The sequence below is a fragment of the Culicoides brevitarsis genome, chromosome 3 (assembly GCF_036172545.1).
Source record: "Culicoides brevitarsis isolate CSIRO-B50_1 chromosome 3, AGI_CSIRO_Cbre_v1, whole genome shotgun sequence".
Classification (NCBI taxonomy): Eukaryota; Metazoa; Arthropoda; class Insecta; order Diptera; family Ceratopogonidae; genus Culicoides; species Culicoides brevitarsis.
In genome coordinates this window covers 25,676,125-25,703,146 of record NC_087087.1, presented here as the reverse complement: position 1 = coordinate 25,703,146, position 27,022 = coordinate 25,676,125, and the positions used below count along the sequence as shown (strand labels likewise).

Here is a 27,022-nt window from a genome sequence, read left to right as displayed (position 1 = left end):
GAAAGGGGTTTTCGAGTTGTGCGATTTGGATTTTTTTGTTTTAGATTTTCATTTAGAGTAAAAATTTCTCGAGAAGCAAATTTATCGTTTTTAATATTTTTTTCCTTTTTATAAATTATTTTTTCGGATATTTAAAAGGTTTTAAATTTTTTTTTTTTATTTTTTTTAAATTTGTCATGTTTTCTGATTTTTTATTTTTAAATTAAAATTATTTGATTTTTTTAAAAAGTTTTTGAATTAAATAATTTTTCTTTAAAATTTCGTAATTTTATTTAATTAAATAATTTTTCTATAAAATTTCGTAATTTTATTGAATTAAATAATTTTTCTTTAAAATTTCGTAATTTTATTGAATTAAATAATTTTTCTTAAAAATTTCGTAATTTTATTGAATTAAATAATTTTTCTATAAAATTTCGTGATTTTATTGAATCAAATAATTTTTCTATAAAATTTCGATTTTTTTTTTTAGATTTTTAAGGATAAAAGAAAAATTAAAATTTTTTTAAGTTCATAAAATTTTTCATCAAAAAATTTCCAAATGTTGCTCAATATTTCTATTTTTTTTAAATATTTAATATTTACTATAAACTTCGAAAATTTGTAATTTTCTATTTAAGAATTTTACTTTTATTTCATTATTTTTTTTTAAATTATTCTCAAAAAAGTAAAATTTTTGAAATTTTTCGATTTAGGTAATTAAAATTTTTCTTCATTTAAAAAAAAAATTTTCTTTCTATTTTTAGAATAAAATAACAGTTAATTTTTTTTTTAATTTTATGTTTCACGAAAAATTTTAAGTATTCAACTTAATTTCACAGACCTGAAATCCCTTTCCCGTGTATTAACTCTTTCACAAGCCATACACAGAAACTAACACAAACACTTGTTGTTGTTTTTATTTCCGTTACGAGTAAGTGTTGACGCGAAAAATTTATAGACTGTCACAAAATACTGGCGCGCTGCACGTTTCTCTCGTATGGAGTCCATAAACAATGAAAGTCTATTTTTGTTGTTTTTCATATCATTGCGTACTCACATTACTGATAATTATTAAAATTTCGACCTTATTAGCAATGTGTCATTCGGCATTAAGGTCTCGTCGTCTGATATCAGCTTCACTCGCATTTGTTATTCAAATCATGATTTGAACCCGCATTTTTTCCAATTTTTCATTAAATTCTTGAATGAATGAGACAATCGTCATTTTTTGACGTATGTGTGTCAATAAGGTTGAATATATTGCACATCTAACTCTATTAGGTCACGAAAATTTTGCATAACAAAGTTTTTTAATATGTTGAAGGATTTCACTTGAGAAACTTGGAATTCTCTCATCAAACAATTTTGATGACGTGCGATAAGTTGGAAATTTATTTTCATCATTAATTGAATTGCATTGCGAGAGAAAAAGTCGTAAATATAAGAGAAAATTGAAAATTTTTGTACTTACGTTTAGTTGCATGATGATTTTGTTGTAAGCCCAGTGCCAGCGTTCCTTCGCTGTGGGCTTCGGTTTTGGTTTTTCCTTCAACACCGTCGGAATTGGTTCAGAATCTTTGCGTGATGGAGGCGGCTCCTCGTGAATCATCTCAATTCCGCTCGTTTTATCGACATGAGGTTTCTCGGCGTACATATCGGGTTCGGGTTCTTCGCCCGGTAACAGCGATTCTTGCGTTTGAAGATGACGCTTGGATGTCGAAGTTGCTGATGTCGACGTTGGAGGCATGTCTTCGTGATACTCGTCCAAATATTCCTGATCGTGTTCGACATATTCCGTCGCTTCGCTGAGAATCGTGTCTTGTTTCTGCAGCAAACGGGAGTTTTTATTGAGTTTCGAGTCGTATTCCAAGTCGTCGAAGGAGTCTTGGGGCGGGAGGGATCTCTGATTATTCAAGTGTGAGGTGTGATGATTGTTTGAGTAGGCGCCCTGACTAACGGGCACCATGCTATTGTCCATTGTGGTTGAGGGTTTACTGGAAGGAGGCATCATATATTCATCCTCGAAATCTTCCTTGTATTCCTCCAATTGTTCCTCGAGCTTTTCCTGCTCGTGATATTGGTCCTCGTCTTCCTCGTTGAAAACCATGTAGTCGTTATATGTGTTGTAGAAAGTCTCTTCGCCAGGTTGTTGCGGTTGTTTGTTCATCATTTGTGAGCCATTTACCTAAAAAAATAGAGAAATATTAAAAATTTTGTTCTTAAAAAAAATTAAAAAGAATTTTACCTGATTCTCATCATAATATCCATTGGTATAAGCATCATCCAGTTGATTTCCTCCCATCATCCCGTTATTCTGATATTCATCTTCGAAATCCTCTCGATATGGCTCCAGAATTTCCGGTTGACCCATCATATCTAACATCATTCCGCCATCATTGTACAAAGAATTTCCATATTGATCCGTATTCGAGTTCATTAAACTATCAACAGTTGATGTTGGCGGTGCAATACTCATGTTGTTCATGTCATAACTACCATACGCGTTAGTTGTTGGTATCGAAGCTGTCGTTGTCGGCATGGCTGATGATCCGTACATCGACGCTGCGGTAGTTGTAGCTGCCACAGAAGTTGTTACTGCTGCAGATGATGCGTTAAATTGGTTAAACATGCTGCTTCCGAAACCGCCGAGAGTTGATCCGGACGATGTATTGACGTTAGATGGCGCTGATGTCGCTGGCTTTGTCAATTCGCTTGATTTACTTATCAAACTAGTTACGCTACTTCCTATCATATTACTTAAACCACCAAATAAACTTTTGCTTTGACCTAATATACTAGCAGTCTTATTTTGTTCCTGTTGTTTTGCTTGCTCCACAGCTGGGCGTGACGACGGATACGAGTTGGCGTTAAAGTTACTTGTCATAGATGGCGTTGTTGTGTAGATGTTATTGTTGTTATTATTATTGTTATTCATGACGTTATACATTGTGCTAGATGCTGCCGTGCTAATGACAGGCTGTTGTTTGGTTTTTTCAATGATATCGCCAGACGCCAAGAAATCCGCCTCATTTTCCTTGTACTCGTAATCGTACTGACAATTGTCATAGTAATCACTCGTATACGCACTGTCCGTCATGTGGTTTGTGGTTAAGCCAGGAGTTGTAGTGCTCGTGACGTTGATATTTTGATTATCGTATTGCTCTTCGTACGGCGCCAAGTTTGTTGTGTAATCCGTGTTCATGATAGATGGCGCTGTTGTTGTCGGCTCCAGCATGTAATCATCGAGCGTGGATGTGTAGGGGGCGCTTGTAGTTGTCGCGATACCGGAAGATGTAGTCGCCACGGGATTCAAATAATTCTGTAAATCCGTGTATTCCTCTTCATCGTACAAATTGCTGTTTTGCGTGTCATAAGCGGAATCCGGGATAGGTGGGAGCGTTTTTGCAGGTAATGTCGACGATGTTGTTGTTGTATAGTTGTTATAGATATCTGATATGCCTAAACTAGTTGTTGTCGTTATTAACGAATTGTGCGTCGTCGTCACCAATGACGTTGTGTTGTAGAAAGAATCTCCAAATCCATCCAAATCTTGCTTCAAATTGCCAATGTCAGTTGTTCCTCCGCCGTAATCGTATCCAAGGTCATCATTATATACATCGGTAGCATTTTCGTATTCCGTCAGTGTTAGATCTTGTCCTCCTTGTGTCGCCGTAGTGTACATGGACAAGTCATTAGACGTCGAATACGGAACACTTTCGCTTTCGTAACTGTTGAAGCGACTAAACATCGAATCATCATTCTCATTTGTGCTTCGTGTCTCCAACAAGGATTGATAATTATTGGCTGTAGTTGTGGTTGTTGGCGCAGTATCATACAAGGAGCTCGTCAAGTAACTATTACTGGTTGTCGTTACGGTTGATGGCAAAATCGAGTCTGAGTATGTGTAGGAGCTTGTAAGATAACTACTGGATGTCGTAGTAGTTGACGGCAAAATTGAGTCTGAATATGTATAGGAGCTTGTAAGATAACTACTGGATGTCGTGGTAGTTGATGGCAGAATCGAATCAGAATACGTGTAAGAACTTGTCAAATAACTCGTCGACGTCGTTACAGTTGATGGTAAAATCGAGTCCGAATATGTGTATGAGCTCGTAAGATAACTTGACGTTGTCGTATGGAGAAGCGACGAGCTATCTATGCCATATGAGGAATTAGTTATTGTAGGAACGGATGGTAGTTTGTTACTATTCAAGAAGTTATTGATCGAGGTTGTGTTGTTACTACTCGTGATAGTTGTTGATGTGAGTGACGAGGAGAATCCCGAGAAATTTCCAATGCCACTTGAACTCCATAATCCCGTGCTATAACTCGACGTGCTCGAAGTTGTTGTTACAATTCCAGTCGATGTCGTAGGTAATTGCTTCTGAACGGTCGACTTTAGCGCACTCGCTGCCGACGATAATTTTCCAAACAAATTATCGACTTTGCTATGTTCGTCCGCGTGATGCACGGATGCTGTTGTTGTCTGGATATTCGAGCCGAAAAGTGAACTCGAGTAATTCGAAGTCGCATAATTGTCATTCAAGTAAGACGATGTTGTTGTCGTAATTGCCGGCGAGATGATGGAAGAATAGGTGTTGTCGTATAATCCGTAATCCTTTTGAAACAAAGAGTTTGTTGTTGTAGTTGCTATTGTTGATGGCGTCAATGAGTTGTAAATATTGTAAGTGTTGTTATACAAACTTGTACTAAAATAAAATACAATAAATTATGTCCCTGTTTCTAAGTGAGAAAAAAAAAATACGAAAATTACCTATCAGAGACACCCGTAATGGCTAATGATGATGCTAATGACGACGATGTCACCTGAGGAACGCTAGGTAATGCTGCTACTCTATTTTTTCTAGTTGAATTGCCATAAGACTCGTAAAAGTTATCGTTTATTGCTTCTGAACCCTGTACGAATAAAAAAAGAGACGAGAAAAAAAGTTAAATATCAATTTTCATAAAATTGTTAAAAAAAAGTCTTACCTCGTAAGCATAATTGTAATCCTCATTAAAGTTTTGAGTTGAACTAGAATATGCTGTTATGTGACTATTATGGTACGGTGAGTTATTGAGAGTTGTCTAAAAAAAAGAGAAAGAGGAAAAAAGGATGAAACAATCAGTGACTTATTGCCAGATTTCCTTTTTTGATGACTTGCAATTCATTATGTGGAACGGAAATGAAACAATTTCAACAGAAAAAAGGATAAAAATGTGATACACGGGTTGTCGTTAAACGAAAATTCAAATTCAGTTCAAATATTCAATTTTTTGTTTTTTAAAATAAAAGCAACTTACATCTGTCTCCGAATAAATATCTGGCTGGATTTTGGGCACGGGCATCTTTCGTTTGCTCGTCGTATTAAAGGTGCTACTGAGAAAGTTACTCGAGGACGTCGAAACTGCTGTTACGGATGCAATTGGGACTTGCGGTAACATTTTTTGCGATTTTGCTCCAACAACTGGTTGTGGAAGTACGCGCGACGAAGCCGTCACCACAGACGACTGTTGATTTCGTTTTTGCGCTAACGGCGTCGCCGGAAGACTTGCACCACGCTTATTGGAGTAATACAGGCCCTCGCTGACACTCGTACTACCACGAACTGTCGGAGCATCGGGAAGTCGTTTGCCATATGACGTATGACGTCCTCCGCTGCCCCATTCTTCCGAAATGTAATCCGCATCGAGAGACTGATCGAAACTGTCGTCATTTTGATAGTAGTTATTGTAACCGTCGGAATACGTGGAATCAACATTGCCGCCATTGTATGTCATATCGTCGCTGTAAAGCGTATCTTGACGTTCTAAGCTGCGACGTTGCGGTTGCATTCGACGTGAATTGCTTTTGGACCAACTATTTCTGAAAATTGAAATAAGTTGTAAGTGTTTGTTTTTAATTAAAATCTAAACTACAGTTTTCCGCCGAAAATATAGCATATGTAAACAAAAACTGATCAGTGTGTCATGTTTTCGGCGAAAAACAGTAAAATAATTTAAAAATGTCTCCTTTAAGTCGCAAAATAAATTTTGGCATAAAACTCACTTCATGGGACGACTATTATAATACAAATCATCGTCTTGCTCGTAATCCGCCGTATCGTCCGGATAACAACTATTCACGTCAGGAACTAATTGATTGTTGTAGCAACTATCGTTATTGTATCCACTTCCGTCGTCATAATAGCCACTATACTCATAAGAATTATCTTGTCTCATATTTTGATTATATTGATTATTATACTGATGATATTGTGCCACATTTTGTTGTTGCATATAATTATTTGTTGTTGTTGTTGTCATCGCGCCATACTGATTCCCGCCATACATGCCTTGCTGCTGTTGTTGTTGTTGCATCATCGTGGCATTGTTCATCGTTTGTTGCCCAACTTTTTGTCCTGCATAATTAAATTCGGACGCATAAGCACTCGCATTCATACCTTGATTCGCGAAAAACTTATCTCTATTACTAGCACTACAATTATTGCTGGCATTTTTAGCGTTTGTGGCAGCTGCAGAAACCGATTTTTGCGTGGCGGACGAAGACAACATGAGAATATGGTTCACACTGGAATCTCCATCTATTTTTATTTTCGTGTTTTTTTTGTGTGTGTTTGGCGTGAGTAAATGTGTGGATTAATAAATGAATTTAGATGACAATGTATGAAGAACGAAAAAGACAAAAAAAAAACGTTGTTAAAAGAAATTTAAAATTCAAATTCGAATCCATGCGAAAAACGTACGGAATACTCATGTATGAATAATTTGATAAAATAAAAATAATAACAATATCGGAAAATAATAAAAACATCAAGAGAGCGACATCAACATTCATGGAAAAAATAAAAATAAAGAAACAAGCAAAAAAGTTTGGTGAAGTGGAAGTATTAAAGGCTTTGCCGTCAGACATGTTAATGAGAGAGATATTAAAAGATGTCGGAAAATCTATTAAAACGCGTTGAAGAAGAAGAAAAGCTGTTATGTGAGTGACTAACGGTCATTAAAAAGTCCCAACTTCTCTCTATTTTTATTCTATAACTAGCTTTTATTCAAAAACTTTAAAATTTTCATTTTAATGCAATTTTGAGGTTATGAGGTTTCAAATGGAGATATTTAAGTTATTTTTATTTAAAAGGAAATATTTGTTTACAATTAGATTTTTTTCGAAAACTTTATCATCTGTTTTTATCAATTTAATATGAAAAAGTATTTGGTTTGGACCTTTAACAAAAAAGCTGAAGATGAAAAAAAATTTTTTTTTCACAAATTTTATTTAGATATGTCAAAATATAGCGAATACTGTCTTCCAACGAACAAATGTCTCACCAAACAAGAATTTGATTTTGTTATTTGTTTTCGAGGAAAGACAGTATCAACAATTTTCAAATTTTTTTAAAGTTATTTTTAATTAAAAAGCTTTTAAAAGGGTTTTTGAACAAAAAAAAAATGATTAAAAATTAAAATCTTACAAAAAATTAAAAGATTTAGAAAGTTACTTTTTTCTAAATACGTTAAATTTAAAGAAAAATTCTAAGAAAAAAAACTAACCTCAATTAGATCTTATAAAAATTTTATTAAAATAATTATTTTTTGCATCAAAAACCACAAAAGTCCCTCAAGATTCCTGATAAAAGTTGCTCATTAGTCAAACTTGTGTCTCTTAACAAAGAAAAAAAAATCATTTTTCTTTAAAGTAACCTCAAACCTCTTTTACCATATTTTTCGCAAAAGTTCTTTTTAAATTTTATCATAGACAACATTTTTGGTGTTTCTTTTGAGTGAGTGAACAAATGACGAACAACCGTCTTCACCAGCGTGAAATATTGCATGCACCTGCTTGTCTTCTTTTCCTTCGTCGGTCGTTCTCATTTTTCCATTTTTTTTTTATGAAGAAAAAGTTTCTTGCCACTTTTTCTTCTTCGAAGTCATGCAGCAGCGGCAACAACAAAAAAGTCAAAAGAAAATATTGATGGCAAAACTACGTGCAAAAATCCGTCAAAGTGTCAGTTTTTGGGTTGATTGTCAGTCTTTTCGTCATACAAAAAAGGAAAAAAAAACGGGTTTTTAGGTCATCTAATCATCGTCGTATAAATCAAAAAATTAAATCTTTTTCTTCCCACAGGAATCTACGACGTAATAATAAGTCTGTGTTGATAGAAGGCGACTTGTTACATTCATTAACTGCCTTATCAACGTCGTCGTCGTCCCAGTAACAATATAAATAAAAATGGGTCTTGCAAGGAGAGGAAAAATGCGAAATAACTGCTGGAAAGTAATTAGATTTACCTTTTGCATTGACATGCTTGGAGATTGGATGTAGGAGATGAAAAGAAGTGAAAAAAATTTTGTGCGAAAGAATGAAGTGAAATGACAGAAAATTAAAAGAGTGAGAATGATAGATCCCTGAAGAATATGCAAAAAAGGAGGAAATTATAAGCGGAAACTGCTGACTTGACAACGATTTTAGAAGCTGACTTGGCGTTAGAGTGTGAGACAGGTTACGGACAAACAAATGAGATAAAAAAAATTTCTCTACACCTTTTTTTGTTTATTCTATTTTTTTAAAGGTGCCTTGAAAGCATTTAGCTTTAAAAATATAAGGAACAGAGGAAAAGTTGAATTGGCGTCTGAAGTTTGGTCAATTGAGATAATTTTTGCAAAATTCTCCATCAGATTTGTGAAAATTTTGGGTTTTGCAAACCGATTATAAAAGTATGATTTCGAGTTTTTTTTAATTTTTTTTTTCTTTTTAATTAAGAAAAAAATTTGAACTTTTAAAAATAAAAGAATTATTTTTAATAAAAATTTTAATAAATTATTTTTAATTTAAATTAACTTGAAATAATTTTTATTTTAATTTATTTATTTAAAATATTGTTAATTTTATTTAAAAAAAAACAATTTAATTTAATTTTTGATGAAATTAATTATTCATTCAAAATTATTATTTTTTTTCTTAATTATTTTTTGATTAAGGAATTTTTAATCTCCTTGAATAATTTTTTTTTACATTTTTAAAAAAATCCTTAAATAGTTCATAATAAAATTGGTCAAAAATCAAATATTTTCTTATTTTTTTAAAAATTTGTTATTTCTAAGAATTTTAAATTTAGATTTAATGAAAAATTTATTATTATTATTATCTGGGTTCGAAACACAAAAAATCCATTTATAATTTTTTTTCTTAAAAAAAATAAATTTATAATAAACTTCAAAGATTTTATTTCAGAAAATTCAGAAATTTGATGTCGATTTAATCATTTTTTGAAACAAAATTCAAGCAAAGATTTTATTTTCAAAAACTTTTAGTCCTAAATGGTCAAAAACTTCAAAAATTTTAAAATAAAAAAAAATTTAATTTAATTTTTAAAATTTAAAAATTCTCATTTACTTAAAAAAAATCATTATTAAGAATCTCATTTAATTTTTTTTTTATTTTTCAGGTAAATATTTTTCCGTTAATTTTTCGATAATTTTTGAACCTTTAGAAAAATATTTTAAAATTCGTGAAAAAAAATTAAGAAGCAATTTCTGAAATCTCGCAAATTTTTCAGAAAATTTTCAAAGTTGCGAAATACCTAAATTTAACAGCCCGGGGAACGATATCTCTTCTCACGTTAAAAAAAAAGTAAAAAATAAATAAATAAAAAAGGAACATAAGAAGATCGTGAAGATTTACAAAGAAAAATGGATTAAGTGAATCATGCTTATTCTTTTTTTATGTTTTATAGAAAAGTTGTGTGCTGTTAGTGCGTGTAAAAGTGTAGCTGTGATTTTTCTTAGAAGGGAGAAAGACACAGAAAGTGGGACTTTACCGAGAAAATAATTTTTTTAGTAGGTGCAAGTTAATAGAATTGACTTTGTGCGAGAGTTGTGGGCGACTAAGAAGGAGGTAGAACAGATTAAAGCGCAGTTAGTAGTTATAGTTACGACATTTCACGCAAGAAAACAAGATTACTACCGGGAATACAACATAAAGTTTTATGGGGCGATAAAGGGAGGGGAGTTACATTGAGAGAAAGAGAGAGAGCCACAGTTTATAATAATCTATACGAGCTAATAGAATTTAATATCTACAATTTTTAATTATTTTTTTTTTTGCGAAAAATGCAATTATTTTCTCACCGTATGGCAGCTCGAAACGACAATCCAGCATCAGCATGTGCTGCGTGGGGTCTTTGGAGCCAACGACGACGCCATTTTGCGTGACAAGTTCGCGGTCCAGCGTATACCATTTGCTCGTCACTTCGTTCGGATACCCGTAAGGAATGGTGTTTAGCGGAATGTATTTGTGCCCGATTGGATGATTGATGATGAGCATCTCCTTGGAGAAAACTTCGACAACGAGACCGACATCGCCACTTGTTGTTTCGCTGCCAAATTTTGCGCGTTAATTAAACGTCATTTAAATAAAAAAAGGTAAAATTCTTACAACACAAAATCTTGTTCCCAACATGGCTCGGCGCCTTTTACGGTCACAGTGGTTGACTTGACATTTTGCAATTTTACCGTTACGTATGTGTTCAACTGGGAAGCTGTAAGCGACGAAAAAAAATGTTCAATTTAAATTTTTACGTGTCAGTTTAAAAGTTTTTCGAATAATTTCTTTTTGTTTCGTTTCGGGCTTGATTTGAAAAGACAGCCGCAAATATTTGAATAAGACAAAAAAAAATATAACTTACCTTGGTCTCCAGCATAAGAAGCTCGTTTAACTGAAATTATGAAAAAAAGAAGACAATAAATTTTGTGATAATTTTATGTTTTTGTGGAAGATGTTCTGGATTTCGTCGATTAATTGTCCGTGTAAGTCTTAAAAAAAAAAAATTAAATAAAATTTTTCACATACAAAAAAAAAAAAAAAAATAAAAAAAAATTAAAAAAATTAAAAATAATTTTTTTTAAATTTAAATAAAAAAATAAAAAAAAATTTTAAAAATTAAAAAAATTTAAAATAATTAAAAATATTTTTTTTAAATTTAAAAAAAATTTAAATATTAAAATAAAAAAGAACAAATTTTTCAAAGGTGTGAACAAATTTTTTGACTATTTTTTGATATTGAATTTTTTGATATTGAATTAAATTTATAAAATTGTAAAATAAATTAAAATTTTATAAAAAAATATAGTTTTATGTTAAATTTAAGCTTTTTTAATAAATAAAAAAAAATTAAAACTATCTAAAATGTCATAAAAAAGGAAATAAAAACAGTTAAAATTTTGATAAATTAAAGGAAAACTAAAATTTTAAAATTTTTTTAAAAAATTTAGAATTTTTTTTTTATTAAATAATTTTGAAATTTTCTCGTTAATTTGTTATTTTTATTTAGAGAGACTTAAAATTTATTTTTAAAAGCTTGATAATGTAGACAGTTCATAAAATTTGTCCTTTTTACAATTTTTTTAGGTACAAAAATTAATTCGAAAAATTCTATTTTATTTTTAAAATTAAAATAAAATAATTTATTAAATATTTTTTAAATTATTTCTGTAATAAAAAAAATATTAAAAAAATTAAAAAAATTTATTTTTTTTAATCAAAATATTTATCCGATAAAAAAATATTTTAAACAAAATGCGCTTTCATAAATAATTTTTTTTCTTATCCCTTAACAGCTGATTTAACATTTTATTTCGTGTCTTTCTCGCAGTTTTCCCTATAATTGTTTGTTTTAAAACGCATTTATTTAATATAAAAAAAAAACAGCAACTTCATACATTTGCTCCCAATTTCCGTAAAATTGTGTTTAGCGAAGCGAAATAAAAACTGGAAGAATCGCAATTCAAACAAAAGGAGAAAATTATTCTTGTTTCTGGTTTTTTTCTGTCGCTTTTTTTCGTTGTTTTGTTTTGCAATGAGCATTAAATAAAGCATTCGTTGAGTGTTGAGAAAAAAAAATCAAAAGGCAAACTTTTTGTGGTTTAATTTTCGTTCAGAGAAAAGTGAAGATTATTTTCAGAGAAAATCATAATAGACGGTTATAATAAGAAGACAAAGGGAGAGATAGTGTTACTTTGTGTTTATTCATTGTTGACGAAGCCGTCCGCCAACACACACAATATAATGATGGATCTTTCGGTGAAATCGTGTCGAAGTAACGAAAAATTTCCTATTTTTAGACGAAAAATAAATAAATACAAAATTCATGCTCGCAATTCGAATGAAAATGAAGGAAAATGAAATGATTGAATCAATCGCATTATTGTTGTTTTTTTACCGCATTTCGAATAAAATGTTGAAAAAAATGTTACTAGTTGATGTCTGTTTGGGAAAATCGTGGAAAATTGAAAAATTTCAAAAAAATTAAAAAAAAACGGAAAATTTTTCGGAAAATTGTGGGAAATTCTAATATTTTTCCGGAAAAATCAGGAAAATTTGGGTAAGTTTCCAGAAAATTCTTGGAAAATTTTAACAAATTTCCTGAAAATTTTAAAATATATGAATTTTTTGAAAATTTTAGGATATTTTGGTAAAGTTTTCCGAAAAATTAAAAAAAAATTTCAAAATTTTCGGATGGAAAAATATTTTAATTTTCCGGGAAAATTAGGAAAATTTAGGTAAGTTTCCCAAAAATTCTTGGAAAATTGAAATAAAATTTCCTAAAAATAAAAAAGTAGATAAATTTTTCGAAAAATTTTGAAAATTTGATAAATTTTTCGAAAAACTTTAAAAAAAATCACAAATTTTCGAATAGGAAAATATTTTAATTTTCCGGAAAAACTAAGAAAATTTGAGGAGTTTTCTTTTTATAAAAGTTTTCTGTAAAATTGATGATTTTTTTTTCGAAAAATTTGGGAAAATTCTAAAAATTTTTCAGTAAATTGTGGAAATTTATTTATTTTTCCGAAAAATCATGGAAAACTAGAAAAAATATTAAAATACGATCAAGTTTGTTCTACAAAACCTTAAAAATCTCATTTATTTTTGGTTGATTCGTAATATAATACGACGGCATGAGAGACGCGTCAGTCGGTTGAAAAAAGGGGATTGCGTGCTTATCAATGATTGTTGCTTGCTTAGCATATTCGGGGGTGTCGATTATATATTTATAGCCATTTATACGACAAAATAATAAAAAATCGTTCCAATAAGTGATTTTAATGAAAATTATAAAAAAAAATTTCTGATGAGGTAACTTCTTCTATTGAAAAATAAAAATTATCCAAGGCCAGTTATTTCAGATAAAAAATGGAAAAAGTTTAATTCCCCGAAATAATAGAGCAAAACTTTTAACGAGCAAACTGGATTTATTGTCAACATCAGGAACGGAGCAGCGCAAGGACAAACAAAAGCTCATCAGTAAACGCAACCAATTGCATTAAATTATGTGTTGAAGTTTTTTTTTTGTGTTTCGTTGTTAACACTGTCCTCTATTCATCTACCCACGGTGCGAGAGTTTATAATGAAATTTCCCATGTGGCAAATTTCAACGCTTGCCATAAACAAATACGAAGCCAGGATGCACTTCAATCCTGTATTTTATATGTTAGTAACTCGTCAATTATAATGTGCGGTGTACAAAATAATTGAACAATAAAATTCGTTTTAATTTTCCTTCATCATTCAATTTCATGTGAATTTGTTGATGCGAAAGAGGCTGAGGGTAGGGCATAAAATGACATTTTTTAACAAAAAAAAGTTAAGAAATAGAATAAAAAATAAAATAAAATAAAAAAAAATAAATTGAGGGAAAAAATTTAAAAAAAATCATAAAAATAAAATAAAAATTCAAAAAGTAAAAAAAATTGTTTTTATTTTTTACATAAAAAATATTTAACTTTATATTTTTTTATTTTAATTTAATTTAAAAAATAAAACAAAATTTTATTAAATCTAAATTTTATTGAAAAATAATAATTTTATTAAATAAAATTTTTAATAAATTTTTTAAAATTTTTATCAAAACCGTAAGTTTTTTAAAATTAAAAAATAGATTTCTGAGATTTTTTAATTTAAAGAAAACTTTAAAAAAATTTAATTACAAAAAATATTACAGTAAAAATTTTAAAAAATGTTTCATAAAAATGAAATAATTTTGACATTAGGCTTATTTTTTTAAAATCGAAAATTATTATTGAATAAAAAATTAATAAAGCTAAAGTTTTATCTAAAATAAAAATAAATTAAAATAAAATTAGTACCTACAGAATTTTTTTTTTACAAATTAAATAATAAAGTTGTTTCAAAATAAAATAATTTTAGAAACTTTTTTTTGTCAGTCAAAAATTATTATTAAATATAAATTAAATTTATATTTTGAATGAATTAATTTTAATTTAATTTAAATTAGGTATATTATTTAATTTTAAATTATTTAATTTGATTAAATTTAAAATTAATTAATTAATTATATTAAATTAAATTATTTTTTAAAATTTAAAAGTAAATTTTTAAAATATTTAATTTAATTAAATTTAAAATAATTAAATTAAATTTAATTATTTTTTTTTAACTTTGAAATTTTGAAAATTAAATAAAATTACTTAAAATACTGAAAAATGTAATTTTATCAAAATTACAACATCAGAATTAAAAAAAAGAAATTTCTAACTATTTTTAGACAAATTTTAATGAATTTTATTTTTAAAATTTTTAATGAATTTTTTAAAATTAATTTTACATAATTCTACAGTTCAAGAATTTTTATTTTTAAATTCAAGTAAAATCATGTCCTACCCCTTTGTCTTTCGAATAACGGAAATGACGGAACATTCAATCAATTCAATTATTAGTACAGAATATCGAATGCTGTCATTGTCAGAGATTTCGTGGAGTTGCCTGGTATTTTTTGCCGTCAAATGTCACTCTAAAATTACTAACAATAGAATTCTTTCTAAACAAATTACAAGCTTTTGAATTTTTTCCGAGCGCGAACAACAATGACAGCAACACACTTTTCATTCAATCATCATCATAAGCACATTGCATGGCACACAAGCGTAAACCCTCGAACATAAAAAAACCGCGTTACGTCACCCGATGAAATGATGATTTTTCACTCTAAATGATTTTCATCCGCAGGAAAATGCATTTGCTCCCTTTTGTTGTAAATATCTCCAAACAAAAAGAGCAAGAAGCGAAGAGAAAAGAACATCAACCGACATTTTTTCCCCGGTAGGAAAGGTAGGCAAACACATGTTATACTTTTGTCGTTATTGTATTAATAAATTCATCCGGTCCCAGATTTATTTATATTTAGAACAGCGCCTAACTGGTCTTGTCATATCGCTATTCAGCTGGTTTAATGAATTGGAAGAACAAGAATCTTTCGTAAAATTAAAGTCTAAAAATAAGTTTTTTTTTTCGTTCATTTTGAGGGTGAGACAAAATCCTGCTCGATTAAATTCGAAAATGTGACGTTCAATAAATTTTTTTGATCAATAAAGTATCATGCTGGCAGTGTTGCTTGACGTATATTTGACAAGTGTTTAGCAGGTAATTAATTTACAAAGCTTTCAATGGTAGTCATTCAATGCGATGGAGTACGGTTTGCTTTTCGATTCAATGAAATTATGACGGAAATTTGGGTGACATTGTCCTTGAAAATTTGCTGATTGTGTTGCGCTACATAGAAAAAAGGCTGTAATATGAGCAAATTCGTGAGAAAATTTTAATGATTTGGTGGGAATTTGCTTTTTTCGTTGAATTGAATTTTTTTTCGAGGCTATGAAGAAGAAGATTTTTTGCTTTATTAAATTTTTTGGAATTTGTGGTATCTGGATTTGGTCATAAATTGCATTTTTTTGGTGAGATGAAAATTTTAAGATTTTTTTTAGAATTTATTATTTAAAAAAATTATTATTCATTAAATTTAAATAATTAAATAAAAATTAAAAAATAATAAAATTTAATTATAATAATAAGTTAATAATTAAATGTAGTAATAATTTGAATAATTTAATTAAATAAATATTAATTGTAAATATTTTTCAAATTTTAATTGTAATTAATTTAAAAAAAAAATTAAAAAAATTTAGGATTTTTTAAAACATAAAAAAATTCAAAATTTGTAATTTATTTATTTTTTTTCACTTTTTGTATTTTTTAATATTTTTTTTTTTGAGGAAAAAATTTTTAAAATTTCATTTTTTTTTTGAAATTAATGAATTAGAAAAAATTTTCATATTTTAAAAAATTATAATTTTTTCTTAAATTAATTTTATTAGAAAAATAATAAAATTAAAAAAAAATTATTAAATATTAATTTCTTTATAGAAAATTAATAGAAATGCAATAACTCAAGTTTTGTTCCACGAATTTCACTATTTTTGCTTTTAAACGGTTTTTATTAATTATGAGAAGGTTTCTGTGCAGAAAAAATTATTAAAATAACATTAAATCCTCAGGAAAATTGCAAAAACGTTATTTAAGATTCATTGCATACCTTGAGGAGTAAAATATTGAAAAATTAATTCATTACATATTTTAAGGTAACTAAATCTATTTTTATCTTTCCACATAAATAATCCTAAGTAAATACTATTAATTTCCATCTAATTTTCATCACGAAAAGTTCACCTTGTTAAAAAATTTAATTTTCGTTTCCGGGAAAGTCTCAAAGGAAAAGCATCTCTTATCAAGAAAGATTTTTTTTTTCAAAAAGTTTTAAGGAAAAGTTTTCTTTTCATCCATATTTAAATGTCATTCGTTACTTCATAAGCTTCTGTTTGAGGTACTTTTGTAAGTTCTTTAAGTAGCTGGTTGACGTATTATTTAGTGTTGCAAACAAACTTTCGCTCTCTCACTCTTCTGCACACACACACAACAAATACACAAATCGATACTGTGCAAAATAAATATCTATAAAAGTATTGACAAGCGAAGCAAGAAATAGGATTTCGTCTTTTATTGCGATTTATTTGTAGTTGCTATGTTTGTTCGTGATTATGTTGCGAACAGAGAACCGCACAAACTAATAAAATAATAATAAATCGCTTTTTAAAATGGAACGTCATGCCAAATACTCCATTGCATATTTTTTTTTTCGTATTTCCTCTCGCAGCAGCCACGAGCATTATCTTGACATTTTCATTTCCAGATTCAATCATATCTATCTAATACAGATTTAATAATGGCCTAAACGAGTAGTTGTCTTATATATTTAGAAAACAAAATAATGCGAACTAACATTGTTATTATGTTATGGGATGATGTTGTTGTTGTCTCATGGCACGAAAAACAAGTCTGAATGTTTCAGTTCAGTCATCAAGAGTTAATGAGAATTACTGGAAATCGGATATCATACCCTATGGGCAAAAAATGGGTCATATTAACTCCTCGGGAGTTAAGTTAACACCTTAAGTGAATTTTTAACCCCTTGAGGAATTAATTCAACTCCTTAATGAATTAATTTTAGTCCTTGAGATAGGAGAGTTAATTTGAATTATTAAGAAGAATTTTTTTAAGAAGTTAAATTAATTAAGTTGTTGTTGTTGTGCTGGTTTCCATCTTGCGATGATTTGAGTCAATTGATAATTTTTCTAGCTTAGTCACTTTTTTTTGGTTTTTCATGCATCAATATGACTTTTTATATATTTTTCTAGCTCTTTCTTAAATTCACTAATTTCAGTATCAGTTTTCACTTTTTTTGCCATTTCATTAAAGAGCAATGTCCCTTTGTAAATTAGCGAATTTTGCGTTGCTGCATTTCGTAAAGATGGAGGGCGCAAGTCGTTTAGAAGTAAGGAGTTAAAAAATCACTCAAGGGGTTAAATTAACTCCAAAGGGGTTCTTCTGATCCTTTAAGAGGCTTCTTTGATCTTTCAAGAGATTAAATTAACCCTATGGAATTAATTAAACCTCTCAAGGGATCAAACTTCCCATTATGAAGTTAAATTAATCCAGTAGGGAATTACAAAATTACTCAAGGCGTTAAATTAAGTCCCGAGGGGGTTAAACTGACCTTTGGAGATATCAATGTCATTTGAAGGTCAAGTTAACTCCCGAGGAGTTAAACTAACCTCTTATTAAGGCTTCACCTAATCCCTTAACGGTTTAGAAAGATCATTTGGGAGGTTAGATAAACTCCCGAATTGTTAACGTGATCCGTTAAGGGGTTAAATTGACCCATTTTCACCCACAGGGACGTCTAATACACACATGTATGACGAACAATTGTTTATTTTGCACGGGCTGTTGCGTGATGATAGCTTTTTGTTGTTCGCTGGATGAGAAGAGACTCGTTTTTGGGATACGCAACACATACAAAGACGAGAAGATTACACAATTAAATCGTTTTGTGGGAACCTAATTAGCATACGACTGAGGATTTTGATAAACGGTCGTTAATGCTGCGGGTAAATGAATAATTTCTATTCTAATTTTGACTCTAAATTTTCATTCAAGGTTAATGATTTTTGAATTTTTTTATTCTTTCAGACAAAAAATTCAAGGTTGAAATTTCTTTTTTCTTGACGGAGTAACGTGAGACAATAAAAACAGAAAATTTTCCTGTGGGAGAAATTTTTGGTATTTGCGGAATTAATGTTCAAGGACAAATTTTTGAACCTCTTCTAATCTGCAAACAAGTCATGAACTTGTTCTCTGGAGTAAAAATATCCCAAACAAAGATAAGAATGTCGACAAAAAATTCTTGGAGAGTAATAAAATTTAACAAATCTGTTACATGGTTCACGTGCAAATTCTCAAGAGTATAAAACGATCTAAAAGGAGTATCGTGGTGAAAACAGAAACAAATTTTGTTAAAATGACGTGAATTTTTGGGAATATGATTACGATTTAAGTGATCGTCTTAAAAAATATCTTCTAGAAAACCGAGTTAAAAAATATGAAATGTTTATCTTCCCCAATGTTCTAACAAATTGTTCATGGTCTAAATAATTTTAAAGTTAAAATTAATTTAAAATAATTAATTTTAAACTTCTAAAATAAAATAAAAATAAAATAAAAAATAAATAAATAAAAAAAAAATAAGAAAAAAAATAAAATATAAAACAAGTCTGCTTTGAGGGGATTTGGTCGTAAATTTTGGTATTAAATTTAAAAAATAAATAATTAATTATTTAATAAATAAAAAAAATATTTATTTATTAATTAATTAAAAAATAATAATTATTTAAATTTTTTTTAAATTAATAATAAATTAATAAAAAAAATAAAAAATAATTAATTAATTAAAAAATATAAAAAAAATAAAATTAATTAATTTATTATAAAATTAAATTCCTTTTTAATAAATAAAAAAAAAAATAATTAAAAAATTTAAAAATTTAAAAAAATAAAATTTACTAATTTATTATAAAATATAATTTATTTTTAAAAATAAAAAAAAAATAATTAATTTTTTAATAAAATTTAAAAAAAATAAAATAATTAATTTATTAAAAAATAAAATTGATTTTAATTTTAATTTTTTAAATTAAATTTATTTTTTAATTTTTAATTAAAAAACTTTAATTAATAAATATTATCTTAAATTTTTCAACTAATACCAAAAAATTTCTATAAATAATTTCCCTTTCAATTTATCAATATCCTTCTCACTTTCAAACCCAATTTCAAAAATCCCCATTTTACGACTTAAATCCTTGAATCGCTAAATATAATAAAGTCGGTCGTCAAATTATTTCCAGGGTATGAAATTATCCCAGAACATCGCTTCCACGTAAATAAATATGTAGAACGAAAAATCCCGAGAAAATGCATTTTCTATATTTACCTGTAACATTTAGCAATGACATCATAGACACAACAAATACACAGTTACGTATAAATATTATGTGCTCCTTTTTTATTATTTATTTATCCTTTTGTTTATTTACTTGATATTTTTTTACACTAAATTCTGTACAATAACACAACTGTATTTATTTATTTTCAATATTTTTTTTAAGTATTATTTTTCAGAGAGGTGAGAGAAAAAATAACGTTGACACAATTTATTTATTATTTATTTTTCTTCAGGTAAAAGTTAATAACTTTTTGTTTTGTTTTGTTTTATTTTAATAACTAATGAGCTTTTAACTATTTTAAACTTTATTTATTTTAGAGAAACGGACGACTTTTTCTATTTTTATTTATTATTATCACTTTTAATTTTTTTTTTTTAAATTTATTTTTAGTTTATTTGTTCGTCCAGTTTCTTATCATAAGTTGATGTTTCGACTTTTCGACATCATGACGCTTTTTTCTAAGTTTTTTCTCTGTGTTCGCACATTTTTTCGCACTGACGGTGCTGCTTGATTAATTTTAGTTGGATTATTTTGACATTGATCACTTCCATTATGTGTTGAATTACTTAATATTCACACTTCACAATAATAAATATTTATACAGATGTGATTTCTTAGCATTGCGCGTGATTTGATTTCATATTAGACGAACGTCGTCGTCCTAATTCGTCGCTGATGCATGCACACATAGCAGAATTCTCCCTTTTGATAATAATATACATTAATGTATGATGCGATAAATTTATATTTGATTGAAAATTGGAACAACTATCTACGATTATTATTATTTTTATTGTTACTTTTCTGGTGATAATGATGCGGATTTGTACGTCGTCGCAAGTTTTTCATTGTGTATTCACAATTTTTTTTTTTTTTTGTACAAAAATTGCACACAAAAATATTTTCCCTTTCAATTACGACAATAGTTTTTTTTTCTTCACTTTTTTAGCTGTAGATGCTCGTTCTGCCTGCAAGTCATACAGTCGTCGTTGCAATTCTCATCATGACACTTTTCTCTGCGTTTGTGTGTTTTTTTCCTTTTGTTGCATTAATTCGTGAGAAGCAGCTCGAAATGATGATAAAAGCCTCGCAAAATATTGTGCTGGCGAAAAAAAGTTATCACACCAAGAAGCAAAGTAGTACAGAGACCAAGTGGTTTTGTTATAGTAGTAGTAGTAGAAAATATTATTACTTATACTAAATATATAGAAACGAAAAAAAAAAATTTTTTTTTAGTTTTTTTTCACTAGCACTGGGTTAATCCACTGATTAAGCAATCACATTTGACGCAAAAAAGCTATCGAAAGAGTTTTATCACAACTTAACGGCAAAATTATGCGAGAGTTTTGTACTTTTCCGTGTCGCTCGTGTAAATTTCAATTAAATATTTGTGATGTTTTTGGGAAAATGAAAAAGAAAAACTTGGTCAAATTTTCATCTGTATTATTTTTTCGTTTGACACACACAGACTGACGACGACGACGACGAGCCATGCACCAGCCTGTGAGAGATATGTCAGATTTTTCACTACTGTCTTTTTTTTTTTGGAGAGCACGCATGCGAAATGGGCACCAATTGATTTTTGTACGACATACGGTGTGGAGACTTGTGCGATATGTGCGTACGGAAAAGGGACCATAACAAACGTCGTTCACAATCAGCTATTTGTTGTGATAATAAAAGTTGTGTGTTTATTATGAATGGGAATATGAATGAAAAATGTCTACAAAAAGAGAGAATGAGCGACTTTTTTGGAGCAGAAGTGAGTTATTTGACGTTTCTAGAATTTTAACGGTTATTTACGGAAATCGGTTAAATTTTATAAATTTTATTTAAATTTTAATTAAATTTTATTTATTTAATTAAATTTAATTTAAATTTATATTTTTTAAAGTTAATTTTAGACTTACAGAAAAATAATTTTTGAACAAACCATTTTTTTTCTTAAATTTAATTAGTGAATCGGTTAAATTACGAATTTATGAATCGGTAATTTTTTACTTAACAGTCCAAATATATCATATTTAATTTTTTTTCAAATTTAAAAAAAAATATAAATTGGCTCAAACTATGAACATAATTTTTAGAAAACTTTCGTTACTTGATAAAAATGAAAAATTATAGAAAAATAAATTTAACTAATGATCACTCTAACCAAATAAAACACTCCAACTGGGCCTGAGGGAAGACTGTGATATATTCAATGGCAACGGATTAAATGACGCACGAAATGAATCGGTTAATTTTCAAATTTATGAATCGGTAATTTTATGAGCTAAATGACGAGTAAATTTCAAATTTAAAATTGAAAAGAATATTTCAAATTTTGACTATAAAAAGAAAAATTTTTCGTAGGTACTTGAAAAAAATCGTAAATGTATTGCAAAATTAAAAAACCCTGTTTTAAAGTTTTATTGCAGAATATTAAAACTAAGCAATCACACGTATGTGTAACCGTATCGGTTAATTTTCAAATTGTATGCACAATCGATATTTTTTATTTTATTTTGAATCTTTTTATGAGAATAAATGGAGGTTTTGCAGAAAACGCGGAAAAAAAAATAATCGGTAAGTAATTTTATTTTTTGAAGAAATAAAACTACTTGCAGATATAAATTTTTATTTTTGCAATAAAGAAAATCATCAAATTGAAAATTATTCAAGTTTTGCTGAACTAAATAAATTTTCAAAAAAAGAAAAGTTAAATTTCAAATCGATGAATCGGTAATTTTTAACCGATTTTTTGGCCGAACAGAAAACGGGCAATTCAAGTGATCAGTGTACATTTTTTGACTTGAAATCATGTAATTTTATCGAAAATTAAAAAACTTAGATAGCCGTAAAAATTGTAAAAAATTTTTAAAAGAAATTTAATCAATCGGTTAATTTTCAAATTTATGAATCGGTAATTTTGAACCGATTTTTTAAATAAAAACAGTTTTAATCGAAAAGCGAATCGGTTATTTTATTTCAGATCTTTTATTAAGAATTATAAAAAGTAAAGTAATTAATTTTTAAAAGAAATTGAACTACTTGAGGATAAATTTTGTTATTTTTATCAAAGAAAAAAAAATCAAAGCAAAATTCATCCTCAAAAAAATAAAATTCAAGCAACTAAGTTTCAAATTGATGAACCGGTTATATTTCAACCCGATTCATGATATCATAAAGTAACTCACCCAGAAAATCTTTCTTCTCTAAAAAATGTCTCCAAACGTCAAATTCCTTTACACAAACACTCGTCACTGAGTTCCGCCGCATTGCGCAATCTCCGGAAGTGTCATTCGTTTCCTGTTTTTCCATTGAAAACATAAACAGAAATTGCACCAAACTTCTGCTGCGAAAAAAAATCGAACTTTTCTCGCAAATTGATGTCTCATTAAATATGTAAAAAGTTAATAAGTTTGCAGTAAATTTAGTATTGACGAGATTTGTACACAACAGCATTGCAAAAATGCCTGATCAATCGAACAAAATTTATGCTCGTAAGATAAAATCGATAAATCTGTCCTCGAGTCAAATTAAAAAAAAAATTTCTTTGTATTTTTTTTTCATCGCAGCTTTATCACAAGCAATGGATTCCGAGACGGAATCGAACAACGCCACAATGAACGATTGCTCAATAGGTTCGTTGTCGACATTGGAGGCGGACGATCAGCACCAACTCATGATGATTAGTGGAAAATTGGGTAAACGTGGCATGTCGCCAGGCAGAAAGCTTTGTTTCATCTCGTCCATTGTGATTCTCCTGGGACTCGTGATGATTTTCTTGTTCGTTCTTCCGTGTCCGGAACATGGCAAGTGCAGGGGAAATGGCGACAGCATGAGTTGGGTGAAAGATTACGACAAACTCGAGATGCGTGGACCTGTGAATGTGATAAAACGACGTATGACGGACCGCATTGAAACTAGCTTGATTTTCATGTATAAGCGAGATAAATTTATCGATCCCCTGGTAAAAGTGAACCCGAAACCGAATGGAATTATTTCGATGTTGAGTAAAACTGGAAAGATTTCGTGGTTTGCGGAAATGAAAGTTGAACCACGTTACACAAATTGCTCGATAATTGATGTCGATCTTGATGGGGAAATGGATTGCTTAATTGTAGATGCCTTTGGGCAATTGAGTACTTTAAAGAGCATTTCGGGAACTTGGATTTGGCAAACTTTGGAAGCAAAAAATGGAAAAATTCCAGAACCATTTGAAGAGTTATTCAACTTTCCGTTACTCTTGCCCGACTTGAATGGCGATAAAGTGAACGAACTTTTGCATATTTTCAGCTCAGACTCAAACATTCAAAATAGCTTTTCGCTCCTTTCCGGCAAAACGGGGAAGTTAATCGGGAATCCAATCACTGTCGATGAATGTCGATTCATTTTCAAGCTTGAATTAGCAGAAATGTATACAATACGATATTCGTGCATGAATGCCACAGCTGTTTATACCAAACAAATCGGTTTGTCAGAGTTATATAGTGCTTTGACCAAATCAAAAATCGGTCTTGGTTACTTAAACTCCACAAATTCCATTCCCCAGTTCAGATACGATCACGAATTACCGTTCAAATCGAACTCAACTCTTCAGCATCTCAGCTTGATAATCGAAAATACCGGAAAATGTCCGGAAAATTGCAATTCCAGCATCCAATTGTTCGATAATACCCGAACAGGAGACGAAAATCTCTTGTATAACTTTACCGGAAGCAATATGTATACACATTTTCCCGAGCCACTGACTTTTGTGAAAGCCAAACCTCATACCTATGGCTTCGTCTTCAAATATCTCCAATGGAGCAACAAGGAAGATAATAACCACATTGTCTCCCTTCTGCGTAAAATCGAGAACACCATTGCCATTCGCTTTAACGTCACAGTCCGTTTACTGAAGGAAACTGTCGTACTTGTAGCTTTCACAAATTCCCACGATCTGATAATCGAAAATACGAGTCAAAGTCACGTGATGCAATTCTGTCGAAACGACACAAATACCTGTCAACCCAAAATTAACAGTTTGGATAATTCACTTCTGATAGCGGATCTCGACGATGACGGATCCAAAGAGCTCTTGACTTTTTATTCCACATTTTCCGTGCAAAATAATAATAAGGAACACGTGCTTAAGACGTACGTTCAATTGCTCGATTTGGAACATGAGTTACCGAAATTGTATGAAGCTGACAAGAAACGTCGTCGACGAAAGTAAAAACTTTTCTATAGATAGAAAAAAAAAGTTTAAAAAATTTCCTTCGAAAAAAAAATTGAAACCACCTAAAATTGCTTTCTTTCACGTGACCCAGATTTCAAAAGTCTCTGGAGAATATAAAAAAAAATTAAATATTAATTTGTAAATAAATTTTCAGCAACCAACCATCCATTTGGTTTGTGATTCAATTGCACAATTAAATTAAAAATTAATTAAAACTATCTACTAAAAAAACTGTCGAGTGATAATATCAAGTTTCTATTGTTCATTCACGAAGTTGAATAAGCAAAAAAAAAAAAATATTTGTCATTAATAAATATTTAAAATAATCATAAACAAAAAATAAATTAAGATAAATTTTGGGTTAGAGTGACAAGAGAAAATTTTGAGCAAAGGAACGAAAAAAAATGTATGAAAATAAAAATAATTGTAAATTAATATTAAAATGGATGAATAAACGTTAGTTTGATAGATAGAACTGAAAAAATGTTTTTTTTTAAATTTAATTTAAAATTTTTAAAAGTTGAACTTAAATTTTCCTTAAATTAAAAAAAATATTTATTTTTTCAATTTTATTTAATTTTATTATTTTTAAATTAAAAAAATAAAATTATTTAAATTATGAAAATTTTACATATAAATTTAATGATTTTTTTAAAATTAATTTAATATATTTTTTTTTAATTATGTTATAAAAAAAACACTTCAGTATTTTCACTCAAAAATTATTTTCATTTAAATTTACATTTTAAAAACAAAAAAATACTAAAAAATTAATCCTGAAGATAGTGAAAAAATTACCGTTGGAAGTAAAAAGTTTTCTGAAATGTTTTTCAGGAAAGTTTTTTTTTAATTTAATTCAAAAAATATTTAAATTTACAAAAAAAAAAAATAAATAATCTTAAATTTTTAAAAGTTGAACTTAAATTTTCCTTTTTTAAATTATTTTTTTTTTCAATTTCATTTAATTTTATTAAAAAAATATAATTTTTTAAATTATGAAAAATTATAATATAAGTTTAATGATTTTTTTTATATCTAATATAATTGTAGTTATGTAAAAAAAATTAAAGATTTTTACTCAAAAACTATTTTAACTTACATTTATATTTATATTTTTAAAACAAAAAAATACTTAAAAATTAATCCTGAAGATGGTAAAAAATTTAAAATATAAATAAAATAATAAAATTAAATAAGGAATGGTCAATATTTTTGAACAAAATTAATTTAAATTAAAAAAAAAGAAAATTTACCTTTTTATCCTGAAACTACTTTAAAAAACTTAAAATTATTTTCTAAATGCAAAAAACATTTTTTTCATTTCATCTTTAATTTACTACATATTATAATTTCATTATAATCAATTTTCTCAATAAATAAGCAAATAAATAAATTATAAGTTGTATATTATGACTATTTTTTTTTTCATTTAATTTTTATACTAATTTAATATTTTTTTTTGTTTAATTTATAATTAATTATAATATATTTAATAATGTAATAAATTAATATAATAATCATACATTATATGTGTATAAATAGGTTTTTTTTTGTTTTATAATTATAATAATAATTATAATTTAATAAATAATTTTTTAATTAAGTACATAATCCAAGAGGTTTTTTGTTCATATATACAGGTGATGCTTATATAGGGTTGTTGGTTGTTTAACTATGTCTTCATTATTATTATTTTTTTTAGTTATTTTTTATATATTTTTTCATCTTCTACATTTTTTTAAATAATTAAATCATATTTAAATAAATGTTTATTTTAAAGTCCTCTGACTTGATTTATTTAGAAACAATAATTTATTAAATTATATTTTAATTGAATTAAAATTTAAACTTTTTTAACTTCTAATTTCCTTTTTTCAATTCTAAACCGCATCCCTTAATTTTTCTTATTATTTTATGTTTTCTTTCATTTTTTTCTGAATAATTAATTGAATTGTAAGTGATATATTTATATGTTTCATTTAATAATATTAATTAAATATTTTTATTATAATTTTCAAAATTATTTAACCGTTATTGCGTGTAATATTGTTAGTAAATGAAGTGTGTTTAAAAAGTGTATTTTTCTGTTTCTATTGTTGTATTAATTTTTTTTTATTTGTAGCAAAAAGCAGTTATTGTGAT

General features: G+C 28.2%; 2 protein-coding genes across 2 annotated transcripts; one reads left to right on the top strand and one right to left on the bottom strand.

Moving 5' to 3' along the window:
• Positions 1-934: 934 nt before the first annotated feature.
• Positions 935-19,755, bottom strand: LOC134835421 (serine-rich adhesin for platelets-like). The gene is made up of 11 exons (XM_063850299.1): positions 19,662-19,755; positions 10,668-10,697; positions 10,418-10,520; positions 10,111-10,358; positions 6,032-6,383; positions 5,287-5,848; positions 4,975-5,070; positions 4,757-4,899; positions 2,228-4,691; positions 1,454-2,167; positions 935-1,003 (listed from the first exon to the last, which is right to left on the bottom strand). The coding sequence occupies exons 1-11, from the start codon at positions 19,684-19,686 to the stop codon at positions 935-937; spliced, it is 4,806 nt and encodes a 1,601-aa protein (XP_063706369.1). The 5' UTR covers positions 19,687-19,755.
• A 3,241-nt stretch (positions 19,756-22,996) lies between these two features.
• On the top strand, positions 22,997-25,041 carry LOC134834817 (uncharacterized). Its single transcript, XM_063849603.1, has 2 exons — positions 22,997-23,159; positions 23,235-25,041. The coding sequence occupies exons 1-2, from the start codon at positions 23,129-23,131 to the stop codon at positions 24,875-24,877; spliced, it is 1,674 nt and encodes a 557-aa protein (XP_063705673.1). The 5' UTR covers positions 22,997-23,128; the 3' UTR covers positions 24,878-25,041.
• Positions 25,042-27,022: the final 1,981 nt, after the last annotated feature.